Below are 16986 nucleotides of genomic sequence, written 5' to 3'. Positions count from 1 at the left end.
TTGGTGCCTTCAGGCCTTGTGGCACATCACCTTTTGGTGTGGAATCTGAGCAGCCCTGAGCCATCTGCCACTGTTACTGAGCTGTGTAGCCATCTCTGGAAGCAGTGAGGGGTGAAGCTGAGCATTTAATGGTTAAATAATGTCTTATGTCCTGTACCACAAAACCAGTGGGCAGAGCTGGAATTATTGCAGCGTTCCTCCTGACCATCCATGTCATGATGTGGGGAAATGCTGCTGAGTCTAAATTCTCCCATTCTCTCTCCTAGGGGACTTCCTTCCTCCCCCGCCCCCTCCTGTGGATGACCTTGGGAACATCACATCATCACAAGGTGCCTTTCCCCCCCCACCCCCTCTGGATGATGTTACTTACAATGTACAGGTAAGAAGACAATAATTTTGTTGTTTGTGCAGAACTGATCCATAAATAGTGGAAATGAATGAATGATAATAAAATGAGGTGGCAAAGTTCTGGTTAAAAATCATGGGTCAGGAATAACCAAGTAAGCTTTAGCAAGCTATGTTTCCCAAGCAGGGAATATTTCCATTCAAAACTTGCTGGGCTATTAAAGGATTTTTCCCATCCGGCTTGAATTAGAAGACTAATTGCCTTATGCTGTTGTGATGGCGGATGGGAGCGAAACCTTCCCAGAATGAATTGTTTTCTGGAATGGCCATCTCCTTCCATGGACTGTGGAGAGACTTTATGGCAGTAATCTGATCCTAAAAGTGCTTTGTTTAGATGCCTAAAATTAAGTGAAGCAAATAAGCCCTGGCCCAGGCTTCAGTGATGTAATTGAGACCCTTTTCACCCTATTTTTGCTGGCTTGGATCTTCTAGATTGGCCACCTGAATGAAAATGCAACTTCTAAGATGCATCAGGTGATGACAGGATGTCCAAAGTGAATAGGGACAGACCTTCAACACCTTTGAAAGATACGAACACTTTTGTGAAGGTATTGCAGGTTTGCCTGGAGTGCCAGGTTTGTGTTTGCTCAGGCACGTTCTGGAGAAATGCATTCAGACTTCTGGGACAAGACAGTCAAGGTGATCAAGGTGAGGAGCTGATCTTCCCAGTGGAGACCAGAAGAGTTTGTCTTGTTAGCTGAGCAAAAGGAAGGCTGAGGATGGGTCTGGTTGCAAATTTGAAATATACTTGGGGAATAAGTGTGTATTTCAGCTCTGTGTGGGTGTTGGTGCAGGAACAGGAGAGGCTGAGCTTGCCAGAAGTACCTCCATGCTAGTGTTCAGAAATTTCCTGAGCACTGGGGCTCCAAAGATCTGGAAGAGCCTTCTGTGAGAAGTTGTGAGAGCAGAGAGAGCATGGCCTAGGTTTGAGGGTGTTGAGACTCATGTAACCACAACATCCACAGACATGGGGCTACTCTTGATGGCCCTGGAGGATTATGGCAGTCCTGTATCCCTTGGTGGGTTTGAACATAAGAGTAGGCCAGCAGGCAGACATTAAACAGGATTCAAAGGACCTGACTTAGTTCCTGACCCTCTCACCAACTGTAGAGTCAGTTTGTCTGCTTTGTGCCTTGGGAAAAATAAAACATTCCCTTCCCTCATGGGCTTACTGGGATCTCTTGCCCATGGCAAGATGTTCAGATGCTGTGGCAAAGCCTTTCCTGCTCAGTATTGGAAGCAGCCTTTGAGCAGGAAGGGGTTAACAGGGATTGTGTTCTCCCTTGCCAGGAAAGGCTGCAGCCATCAGGGACATTGCCAAGTGCAGAGCATGGCTTTTCCCAGCCTTGGGGGAATGAAGTAATTCCCCAGCAAGTGTTGTTCTGTCTTTTATCTCTCTGAGAAGAGTGGCCCCCGTGGGAGCAGGGGAGCTTCCAGAGCGCCCTGGGAAGCTGTGGAGCAGCAGGCTCCTGGCAAAGGCAGGGCACTGCCTGCACGGTGCCTGCACAGGAGCCTGGGTGCCAGGATTTGTCACACCCTTTTTTCTCTCTGGCTTTGGGAAACTGGGACGGGAGCTGTGTTTAGTGTTGGGTTTTAGCAAGAGCTTGGTCAGAGCAGGATTCCTTTGCATGATGTAAGCCTACCCTCTGTACCTGAGCAGTCCTGCCTGTCACCACCCCAATGTACTCTTATGCAGCAAACACAGCTCCCTGCCTTTCATCTGTGCTCTCTGGTCACCTGCTCCCCTTCCTTTTCCCTTCCATTTTCTGTAGGAGCTCAGGAGCAGGCAGAAGTCAGGGCTAAAGTCAGGAGCCAGCAGGGTTTTGTGTTGCAAGATCAGATTCTTATCTTTCAGGAGCAGCAAAAGTCATGCTGAAGCAAGATATATAGCCCAAGAGAGGAGAAAAAGGGCAGGTGGTGCTGGAGAAAGCTGTCCAATGCTTTGTGCATCAAACACAGTCATTTTCTCAACTCTGGACAGGCGTTCTTGTGCTAAAGGAGCAGAACGAATGGTGACTGTGCTCCTTCTGCTGGGAGGACATGGTTGTCTGAAATCAGGGATCTCAGGAACATGTGTTGTATTGTGCTCCAAGAGGCTGTTTTTTCTCTCCAATGCCAGTCCATTTAATTTCCATGCCTCAGTTTCCCCTTTGCTAAATGTGAGCTCTGGAGCAGCAGACCTAGCTCCTAAGGATTGACCAGACCTGAGGCTGCTGCCTGGGATGGTTAGGCCCTATGGACATGGTGAGAGCCCTCCAGATCTACTCCAGAGTTTGAAATTCATCTGTTCCATCAAATCAGCAGTTTTACATCAGAAATTTCTCGCTGGATGGCACAGTGCTGATGACAGTTTATGAAGTACGTGTGCTGTGGGGCTTCAGGTAAAGCTTTTTATACTAGGCGTTAAGTTGATGAGGACAGCAGGATAAATATTTAGTTTATTATCAGTTTGTGTGTTAATGTTGCCAGAGGGCTGAAGGCTGCACAGCTTATTACAGTTTAAGCTGTAGCTTAAGAGCAGCAGTTAAAATAATAATACCCAGTTTTCATAGACCTGTTTATCTCTGGATCGCTATTTGGACAGTGGAACTGGCCACTTAGGATCCAATCCAAAAAGGTACTTTAGTATCTGACTTATGCTCTGATGGAAATTAGAGGAGGGCTGGGTCATGAAATACCTTTGTGATAGATCTGGCATTTTCTTGTAATTTCTGTTTTCCCAGCTCGATCCGTCATAGTCAGATTCACAGCAGGGCTGTGGGGAGGAAAGGAGAAGGAAATGTAAACTTTTTTCTTACTAACTGGAATGCCTTTTTTTTTTTTTTTAGGGAAAAAAAAAAGGGAAAGAAAAGGCAATATTTATTTTTAAGAGTGTGTTTGGGCTGGGGGACAGTTGTGTTGGGAAGTTCCCCTTCGGCTGCAGCCGGGGAAGGCAAGGACTCGTTCCCAGAATGGTGGTGAGGGCGTGGTGATGGTGTGTTTGACAAATAAGGACATGAGCAAAGAGCTTTTTGCCACGTTGGCCTGGGCTCAGTTTAAAAGAGAAACAAAAAAAAAGTTCTGGACGGGAAGAAAAATGAAATCACTGTTTGTCAAAGGGAAATAGATAGATCTGGGAGGGAGAGAGGCGGATTTTTTTTATTTTTTTGCCTTCTAGTTTCAAAACAGGCATCAGCTCAGGCCAGGGAAAGCAAAAGTGAAAAACTCTCATCAGCCACCTCTCAGGTACCCTGTTTGCTCACAGAGAGGGACCCTCACTCATGGCTCTGGCAATTCCTTCCTTCCTTGCCAGGCAGGGCTGTGCAGGGATGAGAACTGCACAGCTGTGTGAAAAGCCAGTCCCAGTCTCATGCCCAACCTCGTGAAGGCCGTCTCAGGACTCCTGGGTGCTACTGGCTTGGAAATGACCAGTTCTCTTTAAAGGGGAGGGTCAGAGCCCAGCATTTCATGTTGGGGCAGGATCTGGTTGGCTCAAAGCAGATGTGACCCTCAGCTGCCAACTTGCCAAGGGCCACCTTGGGAAAACATCAATTTACAGATCTCTACTGCACGTGCTGCATCTGCAGATGGGTCTGATTTTCTTTTGGGGTCTGAGATGTCACTACAGCATGGGAAGGAGAGGATTGTGTTGAGCTGGGATGGCACCTCTTTCCCAGCTAGACCCAGCTCGTATCAGTGTGTTGTTATTGACAGGCCACAAAACATTTTACAAAAGAAGTACCACTTTCTTCCTGATAAGGAAGCTGGAGCAGGGAAAGTGCTATGCCTAGGTCACCAGGCTGACCAGTGGCAGGCTAAAAATAAGACCAAGATCTCCTGTGTCCCAGAGCAATTCTGCCTGGTACATCCCAGAGCCTCATTACTGTAATAACTGCAAATTAATGACTAAACACCATTAGTGCCTGAACATAGGACCAATATGGGATATATCAAAGCAGATGTCAAGAAGTGGCTTTAGGTTGGGGGTTAAATTGAAGAAACAGTCAGACTTTGAACAGTTACATGAAGTGCAATATAAAGAATTTTAATATATAATTTATAATATATAATTTATGCTTGAAGAGGCTGCAGGGCTGCAGCTACGTGGGCAGGGAGCTGTTACCACATTCAGACCTACTGAACTCACCGGTTGTATCATCCTGTTGTGATGTGCAGAAAATCAGCCAAAGGGCTCAAATTCCTATTGCCAAGGAATTTTGGAAGGAGAAAAGCTGAAGCGCATTCTGTGTGAGCCTTCCTCCACGAGGCTGTTCCGAGGAGACCTGTCTCACTTCTCCTTGGTGCTCGTGCCTGGGAGAAGGTGGGAATGTGTTGATAGATGCAAGAGAAGAGAGCCTCATCCTTGTCAGGGAGAGGCTGCCAGGTGTTTCGCTGTCTGACTGCTCCCTGCGAGCGGTGGCGGTGGTGCCTCTGTGGGCTCTGACTCACTGGCTGAAGGAACAGCCGGGACACAGGAATTGTTTTTGTTTGGTTTTGGGTTTTTTTGTTTTGTTTTTTTAAATTTATTTCTTAATTTTGGGTGCACATCTTTCCAAATAGCTGGGGAGGAAAGAGCATGAATTTTGCCACTGGAGGTTGCTGTCTTAAATAGCTCATCTCCTGTTCAGAGGCTGGGCTCTGTCTGCTGGTGCTGGGTTTGCTTTAAATCACCTGCCTTTCAATGACTGGAGAAGCTGAAAAGGCCAAAGAGAGCAGAACATGTGTTCAGCCTCCCTCTAGTGCTAGATTTTGTTAATCATCAGGATTATTGGCCTGGTTGTAGGTGCTCACTGGCGAGGAATGTTGGTATCACAGGGCAGCTCTCGCTGCTGGCAGGGCCGCCTGACTGCGGGAGGGATCAGTAACTCCTAGAAACTCTGTAAATAAAGCCACAGTTTGTATGCCTTGCTTGCCATTCAAGATCCAGCTTTTGCAGATATCTGTGACTTCTAACCTGATTTATTAAAATCCATGTGATAAGCATCTGCCTTTTATATAAATTGAAGCTGTGTCCAACAGTATAAATAAATTACCTGGTAATATTAACCCTCTTACTCAAACCTTGGCTTTTCAGGAATGCTTTTCATCTGTTTCCTTCTTGCCTTCCTCATGTGTTTGAGAAACAGGAATGTGCTGTGCTCTAAGTTACACTTAAACAAATAATATGTATGTTCTCTGAATGTTTAAATGCTCAATGGGTCTCTGCAATAAGTGTTTACTCTATAATAGGGACTTTTAGGTCCTAGGGTGAGAAAAAATCAATAATATACCATCTGTGTATGTTGATGAATATTGGGATGCATGAGAGAGAAAATGCATACATTTCTTATACGTGTGTGTATATATATTTTTTTTCTGCATCCTCAAGATAGATGTACAAGAAATTAATCATGAGTGGGGATATAGAGTAGACCTTCACATTATTGGGAGCAAGCATGCACATTTTATCCCTGCTGCTTATTCATCCTTCTTTGTGGGTAGCATGACCAGTAGATCCAGGATCACAAGAGGAAAGGAACACTGAGCACTTCTTTCAGGCAGCTCTTGATGCATCCCATCTTATACGCATGTTTATTTTACAATGCCAAACCACATTCTATTTTAAATCTTTAATGAACCTCTGTTCCCATCCATGTAACTTTCCAATCCTTACTCTCTTCAGAATAGACAAAGATGCTTATTATAAACCACAAATTTTACTGAAAGGGTAAACTGGAAAAGTTTTAATTGTGCAGTGTAAGCTTTCCATTCATCTCCCTGCCTGGCTATTAATATCTTGGCAATGTTATAATGCAACACAGCCTTTAATAGCTGAACCTCTTGGCAAAGACTACAATTAAGCAAGGACCCAAACAGTTAACTGTGCTCATTATTTTCATCATGCTTATTATTGTGTTATTTAATGTATTTGTTGTATTATTGTTTAATACAGTCACCCAGCACACAGGATGTGCCAGGACCTGCACACTTGTGCCTTATTTGGGAGGAGAGCTCTGTGGCTGAGGCTGGGAGATGCTTTCAGAGATGAAACAGGGCAGCTTTTGAGAATCTGCCATTTGATAATCAGCAGGTGATGAGGTGAAGGAACAGAAGAAAGCAAAAGTCTGGTACAAATCATGTGTAAATAAGGGAATGTGACCTCCTAAAAATTTGTGAGAGGAAACAGAAAGGTCATAAATGTTGCTGCTTATGATGGTTAGAGCTGAGGAAGGTAAATCCCTCCCAGGTTAAGACATAGCACACATGCCATCTTGGGTCCAAACAGAAGGCTGTGCTCCCCCAGTGCTGTACTCAAGGCCACAAACCCTGGTGGGCATCTCCTTGGTCCTGTGGACACATTTCTGTGGGACACTGTCACACTGCAAATGATGGAGTCAGCTATAGCTGGCACCTGCAGAGAGGTTAATCTGTAACCTGGATTATACCCATGGATAGTAGAGATATGAATGTAGGAAGTAATAGTGGAGGCATGGAGAGCAGGCAGTTTTATTCCGTCAGAGCTTTGCTGGTGACAGACAAAAACCAAGGAATTACATCATTGTATCTAAGGTAGAATTCCTTAAGCAGAGGGAAAATAAAAAGATAATGAAGATGTGGGAACTCTCCTATCAAAGCAGATGAGCGGTGTGATGGGACAGAGTGAGATAACATTACCAATTGAAAAGTTCCCATTCTTTTCATATCTGAGTGCTATTTAAGTCTGCTGTTGGATTAGCAGGTCCTAGGGAAAATCTCTTGTGAGATGGGTTGCTCTTGTCTCAGATCCTGGGTAGCCTGTGTTGCATTAGGGAACTATAATGCAGCAGCAAGACTAAAACAAACAGACTGTCAGTAACAAGAAGGAATGCTAAAAACTGCAGCAGACAAATTGTTATGTCTTTTCTGGGAAGCTGGCTGGGATTGGAAGATGCGGTTTAGAAAGTCAAAGTCTTTCCATGCATCTTGGGCATGGTGGTAGTCTGGAAAGTGACTGAGCAGAGTCATATTCCCACCTTGGGTTTGGTGCTTTAAGTACTGTGATGCTGTGCAGTGTAGAAAAGAGCTTTGGCCATACAAGATGAAAGGAAATAGAACTCTACTGATTGGAGAATCCAGTTGTGGCCTAAATTCAGTTTTAGAGCCCTGGAGTTTTTCAAAGAGTAGGGCAAAGTTCATCCTATTTTTGATGAAAATTTTATCTGGCAGCAAAGAGATGTGGATATGGAGAAGTTGTGAAAACATCTAATTTCCAAGAATGGAAGTGGCTGAAATGCAGGTTCCTGTGTCTGTTTTTCAGTTTCCATCACTGGTGAAAAACAGCTTCAGCTGCCATGAAGGGTGGTTTTGTTGTTAGAAAATGTTGCCTCTGCAAGGAGTGTGTGGCACAGTGACTGTGCAAGCTGAAAGGTGGTAGAAATACCCATGAGAAATGTTGCAGCCAGAGCTGAAGGAATTTGTTCCAGACATGATTTTAAGTGTCTGCTACCGTAAAACTCCATCTTTGAAGGACCATTCTCCACAATTGTATTTTTCAGTTTGATTTGCTGATTAAAATGCAGGATGTTGATTAGCTTTAACACACAACAGGTAAGGAAGAGCATCTGGAAAACATCATATGGTGGTTTTAGTATTGGTTTTAATGGTGAGAGAAGTAAAACATAAACGTTTGAAAAAGTTGTAGCAACTCCCAAGTGTTGCTGAAGCCAGTAAGCGACAAAGGCGCTTTACAAGTACAGCTCCTTCCCTCTCCATCTCCATGTTTCCCTTTTCCCATGGGGACAGTCTCATGTCTTGTCACATTAAGGGTCTGGCCTTCCTCTTCAGCTCCTGAGTTGCTTTCTCCTGTCTCTGGTTCTGCAAATTCCTCCAGTTCAGCCCTGCAGTCCCCCTCTCTGTGTTCCTGAAGGGTGGCACTGCTGAGGTCTGCAGAGCCCGGGTGTGCAGGGCTGGTGGTAGGGCTGTCCTTGGGGAGCAGCATGAGGGCACTTCTGGGGTCAGGTGAGCCTCTAAAGACCCTCAGGTAAGGAACATGCTTTCAGTGCAGAAGTTTGGCATGTTGGCCCCAAGCAGACATACAGTTAAAAGCTGTTTTCCCAAGGTCTGATGTGTACTGGGGACACCACCTTTTCTGATGCACGAATTCTAATTGAAAGACAGCACTTTACATTCATTTATCTGTGTGTGGACAATATAAAATTAAACTTTGGAGCTCGCCCAGGAGAGATCTGCACACTGTGGATTCCATTTTAGGGCAGCAGAAATTATTGTTCAGCTTTCTGTGTGATTCAGGTCCCTTTTCCTCAGCTGAGGTTCCCACTTGGGAGATGTGTAGAACGTAAGGTGTCCGAACAAGGCAGTTGTTGTTAAAAAAGAAATAAAAACCCATGATCAGCCAGCCAAATCCAATTCCAGACACATCTGGCAGCCTTGAAGGGAATGTAGAAGTAGACCTAATGGTTTGGAAAATGAGATTGCAAATTTCTTGAAGGCAAGGACCTTCTCCAGTGAATCAGACTGCGGGGTTTGCCCAGCTGAGGCCTGCCTGCCCCATGAACTGCAGCCATTGACCACCCCAAAAATGTGCAGACTGAGGCAGAGTCCACATTTTCCTGTTCTGAGCTGTGAGACATATAGTAGATTTTTAATATGATTCATTTCCTCAGAAGCCAAACCCAAGCTATTGAATTTCATGTAGTTTTGTACATCCATTTTGCTGACATTTTGCCAGGTTCATGGGGAATCCTTGCAAACATTTTGGCACTCACCTCTTCCTATTACAGCAAAACAAGCAAACAAACTCAGAAATATGTTATATATTTATTTTCTGGACCTAGTGCTTACTCAGGGTGTGAAAATTGACCAGCCAGTTTTAATTTTACTTTTTTTTCTCATTGGTGATTTCCTAATAGCTTCACAGCCCATGCTCAGGAATGCTTTCTCAAATTCAGAGAAGCTTGGCTGTGTGCTTAAACTTCATTAAAGTTCATAGAACTTAAGCACACATGTAAAATTAAGCATATGCTTGTGTTTTATACAGTCTTTTTGCAGGTGACACAAACAGCTGCGTATGGGTTTCCAATATATGATTAAATTCCAAAAGGAGTTTTTAAAAACAGTTTTAGTCAACCTTAATTTTCTGAAATTGGTAGCTTTAACAAAACCTATCTTTTTTGATTTAAATTGCCTGAGACGTGCGCCTTTTAAAAAGCTCTTTATTTAACTGTCACAATATGCAGTCTTGTGTGGGATAGAGTTTGTTCATGTAAATTTAATTTCCAGTTAAAGTGGTGCAAACACAAAGTGATGTCAATAGATCTTTATGGACTGGCAGAGCTGTTTCTTTCTCACCTCTGCTGAGGTGGGGGCCAGGCAGAGCCGTTCAATTGTCAGCTGTGCCCTTCTGCCTATCGCAGATCAGAAAGTTTTGCCTGGTCACTGGGGGAGACCAAAGGCATCCAGCCTTGATCCACAGACATCAAGAGGTGGAGAAATCTTGGAAATTTGTTTTAACATTTAATTGCCTGCAGTATTACACATAAATGAACATGTCTGTTATTTCTAAATTGAATTTCCCTAGCTTTGGCTTTCTGACTGCTGTGCGTTTTTCTGTTTTGCTAGATTGGACAGTCTTGTAGTATCTGGCATTTTCATCCTGTGAAACTGTTTAGATATTGCTATTGAGCTACTCAGTCTCCTTCATAGGTGAAACCAAGTGAGTTCTCTGTGTGTCTCCTTTTCAGCTGTTTTCTGCTTTTTGGGGGCAATTCAAGTTCTTAAACTGCTGCCTCCCATACTGGACACAGTATGCCAGTGCCAGACTCACCGCAAGTTTTGAAAAAAGAAAAATCACCTTCAGCTCTGTGCTTTCCTTGTGCCTGGCAGGAGATGGTGTTTGGTGTGGTTTTCCCATCTGGGATATAAATCCAGAGTGGTGGGGCTGGGTGTGGCAGATTGCCTTGTGCACAGGGGTGTGTAATTCATGGCTTGTCACACATCCCGTGCTGTCCGAGGAATCCTCCTCTTACCTCTTTTCTTATGCCAGAAAAGGAAAGATGAAGATCACGACTTGGCCAGAATGTGAAGGTGAAGGGAATCTGTGCCCTTTGACATCACCAATGGATCTTTTAAAAAAGTAACATTTATGTCATATGAGTCAGTGGGAAGGTCTTCCATTATTGCAGTGGGCACTTAATGAGCTGTTTGGTTTCTACATTGATTAAACTTTGCAGCTGTATTGGGGTAATTGGCTGCTCTTTGGTTATGGTTCCCCTTGGAGGCAGATGATGAAATATCCGCTATGTTCTCCTATTTCTCAGTTTTTCTGTAAGCAGCAATACTCTGTGGGGAAGCTCGGCTCTGCTTGATGGCTAATTAAACATTAATTTGTGACGATATTGGAGCAGATTTTAAGTTGGTGGGGGAGTGGGCAAAGAAAGGGGAAACTTTTAACACTCACCATAATTGTCAATAATGAGTCCTAATGCAATTGCATTAATTAAAAGAAAAAGGATATATTCCCTGCTGCTGCAAAGTTAGTTAAAGTCAGTGAAAGTCATGCCGAGTCAAAAAGACTTCATGGCCAGCTGTTTTTGCCCTGTGGACAGAAGTGCTGTCCTGCCCAAAGTGTAAAGAAAAAAATTACATATCCCACTTCTTATTGTATATTCTGCTGATGAACAGGAATGTTTCATAAATTCAGTTTTAATTCCCAAGGACGAGTAATTGTAACTCCACCCTGAGAATATTAAATTGCCTTAATGGAAAAATAAACTGGTTTTATTCTCTCCCTTCTCTCCCCACCTTCCCCATTCAGTTTTCAAATAACTTTATGTGCCTCCTTAGTTTATTAATACACTTCTCATCTTGCTGCTGATTTCGCATCTGGTAGCACTTAACACAGACAAGACTCCCAAAGCTTTTGATCAGACATGTTAAGTGAACTCTCAGGACTGTCGGGTCTGCTGCTCTGGCAGATGTTAGCTCATGGGACTCCTCCTCTCTTCATTCCCTCACTGTTCCTTATCAAATCCATCCTGCTGCTTTCATGTGCTGAGCATTGTGGTGCCTTTCCCCACGTATTCTCTGGCCCACAGCGTGAAGATCCTCTGGTCAGCTGAAAGGCATTTGTTGTTATGCTGCTTTTTGGGGTAGAGGCCCAGAGAAGCACTGCTCTTTTAAAAGCCCCATTTAGCCAACCTTAACATTTCCAGGACTTCCTTCTGTGAGTGAAACAAAGCAGTGAGAAACCCACAAGAGCTGGGTGCAGGTTTATATGCCCGAGGTGGAGGTGTCAGCCTGTGATGCAGCAGGGAGCAGGGTAACACCATCCTGAGGCAGAGCAGATGGGGCTGAGGGACCAGACAGCACAGAACCTCTGTGTTGTCTGGTTTCAAGGCACCTATGAGCACACTTCTGGGCTGAAAAGAGGATTTCTTTAATTTTTGAGCACTGTTTGCTGCATCTTCTTTGTTCAGGGGTGGCAGAGGGACAGGGAGTATTACAAATCTTCTCATGGTCTAGTGTCCGTGTCCCATCAAATCAACCAGTCATCCACTGCTGGCATTTGATCCAGGGCTTCAGCAGAGCGGACCCCAAGGCCATGGAGCCTGTTGGCTAAAGTTCCATGAGGTCCTTCCATCCTTTTTTTACCTCTGCTCATTTATCTAATATCCATGGCCAAATCCTCTTGAGAATTCTGGACTAACCACAGGTGTTTGTGGCAAAATCATCCCTCTGGTGCTAGTGGCAGGAACTGCTGGGAAGGGAGCGTGGTCCTGGATTACTCCACTGTTCATCCACACCAGTGACATCCTGCCCCCACCAGTGTGCTGGTGTTGGGGCTGGGGCCCTGCTCAGATTAAGAAGAGAGCAAGAGCTTATTAAACAGTGATGGAAGATGACCACAGGCCCCACTGGCCCACAGTCCAGTTGCTAGCCACAGCAGTGGCTCAGATCCAGGCACATCCTGTGAAATCAGGCCTGTCCTGCAACAGAATTGGAGGAGCTGGAGCTTGGATGGCTTGGACAGGGGTTTGTTTTCTTCTGGCATGCTTTGTTAGGTCTTGGATGGCAAATACAGAGAACGAAATGTCCTTTAAGGAGCTGGCTTGGCCCAGGGGAATAGCTTCTTCATCTGGTGGCCTGGAGGAGCTTGGTTGTATCTCCAAGTTTCAGCACCTTGCCTCCACCCCTCTACCTGCATTCCCTTCCCAGGGCTGGTATCCAACTGACAGTAAGCTCCTTGGGACAAGGATATTTCCTAGGTATTGTGTGTGAACAGTGCCTGTCACACTGATCTCTAGGGAAATATAAATCTTTATTATCATACAGATTCATAACTGCAACAGAGTCTTTGCTTTCTTTTATCTATGCATCCCAGCAGGCTGAGTGCAGCTGGCTGTAATTTCTGTTGCATCTGCTAAAAGAAAGGAAGAAATTGGTTTACAGGTGTTGGGCCAAACCCTGGCACCTAGGGCTGTGGTCAGTTATTTACCTGCAGAGTCTGAAATCTACCCACAAGCAGATGTGACTGGAAGGTGTCAGCAGGTGGATAGAAAACACAAGTGGAGACTTCATATGATTGTCTCTAAAGCCAAATCAAGCACTAGTGACCAGAGTGAAGTGTGAAAGGCAAGCACAGAACATTTTATATTTATTATGTATCTAAGAGTTTTCCTCCATGTGTTTCTCCTGCTGCTTTTGAAATCCATGTAAACTCATAGCAACCACAGTGTCTTGCAGCAGAAATAGCTCTGCAGCTTAGCAGTGTTGTGTGACAAAACACCTACCCCTTTCCTTTGTTTTGAGACTGATGCCTCCTAGTTTCATGCTTTCTTGTTATCTGCTTTCTCTGCATTTTTTCTTTTAAAAAATGTTTTTATTATTTGTTTTTTTCATAAGCTTCCTGCACCACAGTGAGTTTTTAAATCAGTTGGTAAGGTTTTCCAAGGTGTCTCCTAGCAATGCTTAAAAAATAACTTTCGTTCATCTGATTGTTTGTTTGCCCCAGCTGAAAGCTGTGCAGATCTATACCACACCTTGTTGCTTCAGAAATGAGTTCAGTCTGGATTCCCAGTGCTATTTGTGTTTTCCACGAGTGGAGAAATTGAATATGGGACTGTGGTTACCCCAGACTAATTGCTGTAGGTGTGGCTGAGCACAGCTCCCTTTACCCCAGTGTGCTGCCTGCAGTTTGTCATGGCATAGCTGCTGGCAAAGCAAGCTATTGCTTTGCCAAAGGAAGATATTTGGCACATTCATTGGCCCTTTTTGGGACCATATAGGCTGGTGTTTAGTAGATGATCACCCCCACCTCGTTCAAGCCCTGTTCCAGGTAGGCCCAACCTGCCTCTTTACAGTGAAATCTTCAAAAGTGGCTGTAGTCAAAGAAGCATTGCTCAGTTAAATGACAGTGGCCTCTGAGAGGCACCAAATGGTGCCTTTGAACAGCCCTCTTTAAACTTTTGAAGTGTTTTCCTTTGGTCCTGCTAATATCCAGCAACACAAACCAGGTAAAACTATTCTGTGCCTGAAAAAACGAAAGAGCAAGGGGAAAAAATAAATCAAAACCTAACTTCCCTTTGGCTTTTATCCTTGATGTCATCAAAAGACTAAAAAGGATATTTCAGGCCTGGCTTCAGCCTGATGGAACAGCAGGGAAGTTCTTTTCTATTAGATCCTTGATACAATCACATCTGGTGAAATCACTGCGGTCACATCTGCTGAAATCTTCCATCATTTCAGATTTGTTTCAAAAGAATCAATCTTTCTGTTTTTAAAGGGCACGACTTCTTTTCCAGCCCTCCTTGGTGCCTGGAACGGAGATTAGGCATCAATCAAGCATCTCAGACCCCCCTTGCCCTGAATGCTGCAGTCAGCTCTTGTCTCCATGTGCGTGCGTGGGGGGGCAGCCTCTTGGGACTGTTTAAATTTACATTAGGGAATTTGAAAGAAAATGTTTACACTTGTCTGTAGGCTTAGGGGAGAATAGACGCAGCAACTCTTAAGGGTGCTTCATATTGCTGATAGATGCCCTTCAGTATGCATCTTTTTTTGCCACTGCGATTTCTTTTGGGGCTTTAGATGGCTTTTGTGACCTTGGAAAGAAGAATGAATAAGAGACGAGGTAGCAGGGGTGTGTGTCTGTAAAGGACCTTGCCTCTGGCAGTGATATTGTTAGAGAAAGTGCAAAGAAAGAGAAAAAAAAAAGGGAAAAACTAAACACAACTCTCAGCCTGAAGTATATCAAGACTGAATCACTTCCTTTCTTCTTCCTGGTTAACATTTCTCACAGTCTCTTCTTGTCAGTACAGTGGATACTATTGACATCAAACACTTCTCTGTCCCTCACCTGTCCCCAGCTAAAATAGGAAATAAGAACCACATCCTTCTTACTCTGTCTGCATCTCTGTCTAAGCCCAGTGCCCAAGGCCATGGAGCATAAGGAGAGGCTCACTCCTGTTTTATTTGCTCTCCCACCACCTCCGTGCCTATCCCAGGATTACAACAGCCTGCAGAGTGTGGTGGGTGGCTGCCCTGGGTGCAGCCTGGTGGAAGCAGGCAGTGGGCACTGAATTTATCAGCTCTACCACCTCACCTGTGGTTCACTGGCTTTTGCTGGAGGAAAAGACAGTGAAGTCTTTCAGGGCAGAAGTCCTTATGTACTATCTACTTGTTCAAAACTCCTGATTTGCCTAAATTCCGGTTACTTCTCTTCTTGCTTTTGCCCTTCCTTTGCCCCAGAAGGCTTTTCTGCTTTTCCCTGTTATTGGATGTGTAAATACAGAAGGTGTTGATGTGTTGCATCTCAAAGAGAGCTCCCAAGCACCTCAAGCTCCCAGTAAAACCAATGTACCGGGAGCAGAAGGGCCCCCAGCTTTGTTTGGAGTCATTAGCTGTGACCTTTCCTAATATCCATGGTGCTCATCCCCAGTCTTTCACTTGTGAGTTAGGAGGTTATCAGTGACCTGTGATAGCATGGCATGTGGAGTGAGCTGATGCTACAAGGAAGGCTGTGTGTTTAGCTGCAGCTCTGCTGTCTTGGACGTGTCTGCACAGATAAACCAGCATTACATTTCCCACAAATGACAGCTCACGTTCCTGGGACACAGTTCAGAGGATGAGCTGGCCACAGCACTCAGGAAACATGCAAATGTGCTGAGCTCAACCTCTCTTAGACAAGACTTTTGAGGTGGATGGAGAGATAGTGAATATTGATGCTAGAAAGTTGCACTGTGGTGAGAAAGTCCTGATGCTCCCAAAGGATTCAGGAGATTGTCCATTGCCTTGTGTTGGTAGAAGATGCACGCTGGGGCTCTGGAGTTACTTGTAGCCTGCCACCCATGTCAGCAGGTCGCTGCTGCACAGCCACTCTCTGTGTTTCCCTGACACAGCAACACCACCTGGCACCAGCAGTTTGGCTCAGAGGCCAACCTGGCAGCCCACATTGCATCTCTCATCCCAGGGGCTAATGCCTGGCCTGAGCTACAGCCCTGCAGAGCAGCAAGCAGGGCATGGAGACAGGGGAAAGCAGAATAACAGAGAGGCAGCTGGGCCTGGGTAGGGAAAAGAATTTGGAGCAGGAGCTAGGAAGGACATCTGGGAGCCAGATACTTCTCTTTGAGCCCACTGCAAGGAGCTGGCTTGGTTAAATGGGAGACATTCTTGTTCCTCTGCTGAAAGTTGCAAAATATGATAAGAGTAGGTGATCTAGGGTTGTAAGAAGAGGTGACATCTAGGGAAAACATTGTGCTCTTCATGTCTTTTAGCTTGGTGAATAGTCTTACAACTGTTTTAGCACAGTGAGGAAAAATTTGAGACCCTGTGTTGACCTCTGCACTGCATGTTCTATAATGAATGTTCCTTGGAGTGGTGTGGGGGGACCTGTGGCACTGACTGCTGTTGGGTTGTAGGATGGATTAGCAAAAGTAAAGCAAATTTTCATCAGAGCAGAGTGGGTTGATGTGGCTCAGGAGTGGCTCACCATCAGAGCCGCTCTGAGCTGCACACCAGGAATTCAGGGGCACACAAACAAACCAAGCAGTGAAGCTCTCTGCTGTTTTTCTCTCTTTTGACTCACAGCAGAGGCTGAGCCAGGGGATAGGAGTGTAGGCGTTGCAGAAGCTCACGTGAGTGGATAGTCTCTGGCATGAGTAATTTGTTGGACTGGGTTGGCTTACGTTTGCTTTTTGTCGAACTCACGTTGGCTGAGCCAAAGATAGCATCCTTTTTCTTTTTAAACCCATTTTTCCATATTCTGCTGGCTGGAAGAGGGGGTGCACAAACGACATGTCTGCAACAATGCCATAAATCCAGACAGAAATAGAGTTAGCAGTTCCCTCTGGTTCCTGTGTTTGTATCTGTGGGGCTCTGAGCTTAACCAGCCCGGGCTCCTCGGAGCAGAGCCGCGTCTGTGCGAACCTGTTGTGCCTTGGGACCTGGCGCTCGGGTTTTGTTCCAGAACATTATCATAAAACTTTTATAGCAACGTCATGACAAAAAGCATGGAAAGAGGAATAACTTAACCCTCTCTTGCTGAAGTTGGTGTTGCAAGTGCTCCAGTTTTCCCACGCAGCAAATCCTTTGGTTGAATATGGAGCACTGTGGGGAGAGAGAAAATTCAAG

The 16986-nt window shown here is 44.9% G+C and overlaps 1 protein-coding gene across 21 annotated transcripts in view; it reads left to right on the top strand.

The window, feature by feature from the left end:
* LPP (LIM domain containing preferred translocation partner in lipoma) overlaps nt 1-16986 on the top strand; it is a 315569-nt gene that overhangs the window by 146017 nt on the left and 152566 nt on the right. For all 21 annotated transcript variants that reach the window (XM_058844348.1, XM_058844351.1, XM_058844340.1 and 18 more), the window contains one exon: nt 267-379. In XM_058844348.1, coding sequence (XP_058700331.1) covers nt 267-379 — 113 coding nt within the window. The remainder of the gene's footprint in view (nt 1-266; nt 380-16986) is intronic.

The sequence above is a fragment of the Poecile atricapillus genome, chromosome 8 (assembly GCF_030490865.1).
Source record: "Poecile atricapillus isolate bPoeAtr1 chromosome 8, bPoeAtr1.hap1, whole genome shotgun sequence".
NCBI classification, from domain to species: Eukaryota; Metazoa; Chordata; class Aves; order Passeriformes; family Paridae; genus Poecile; species Poecile atricapillus.
The sequence above is the reverse complement of the archived record's forward strand: the minus strand, read 5'-3'. Positions and strand labels throughout refer to the sequence as shown.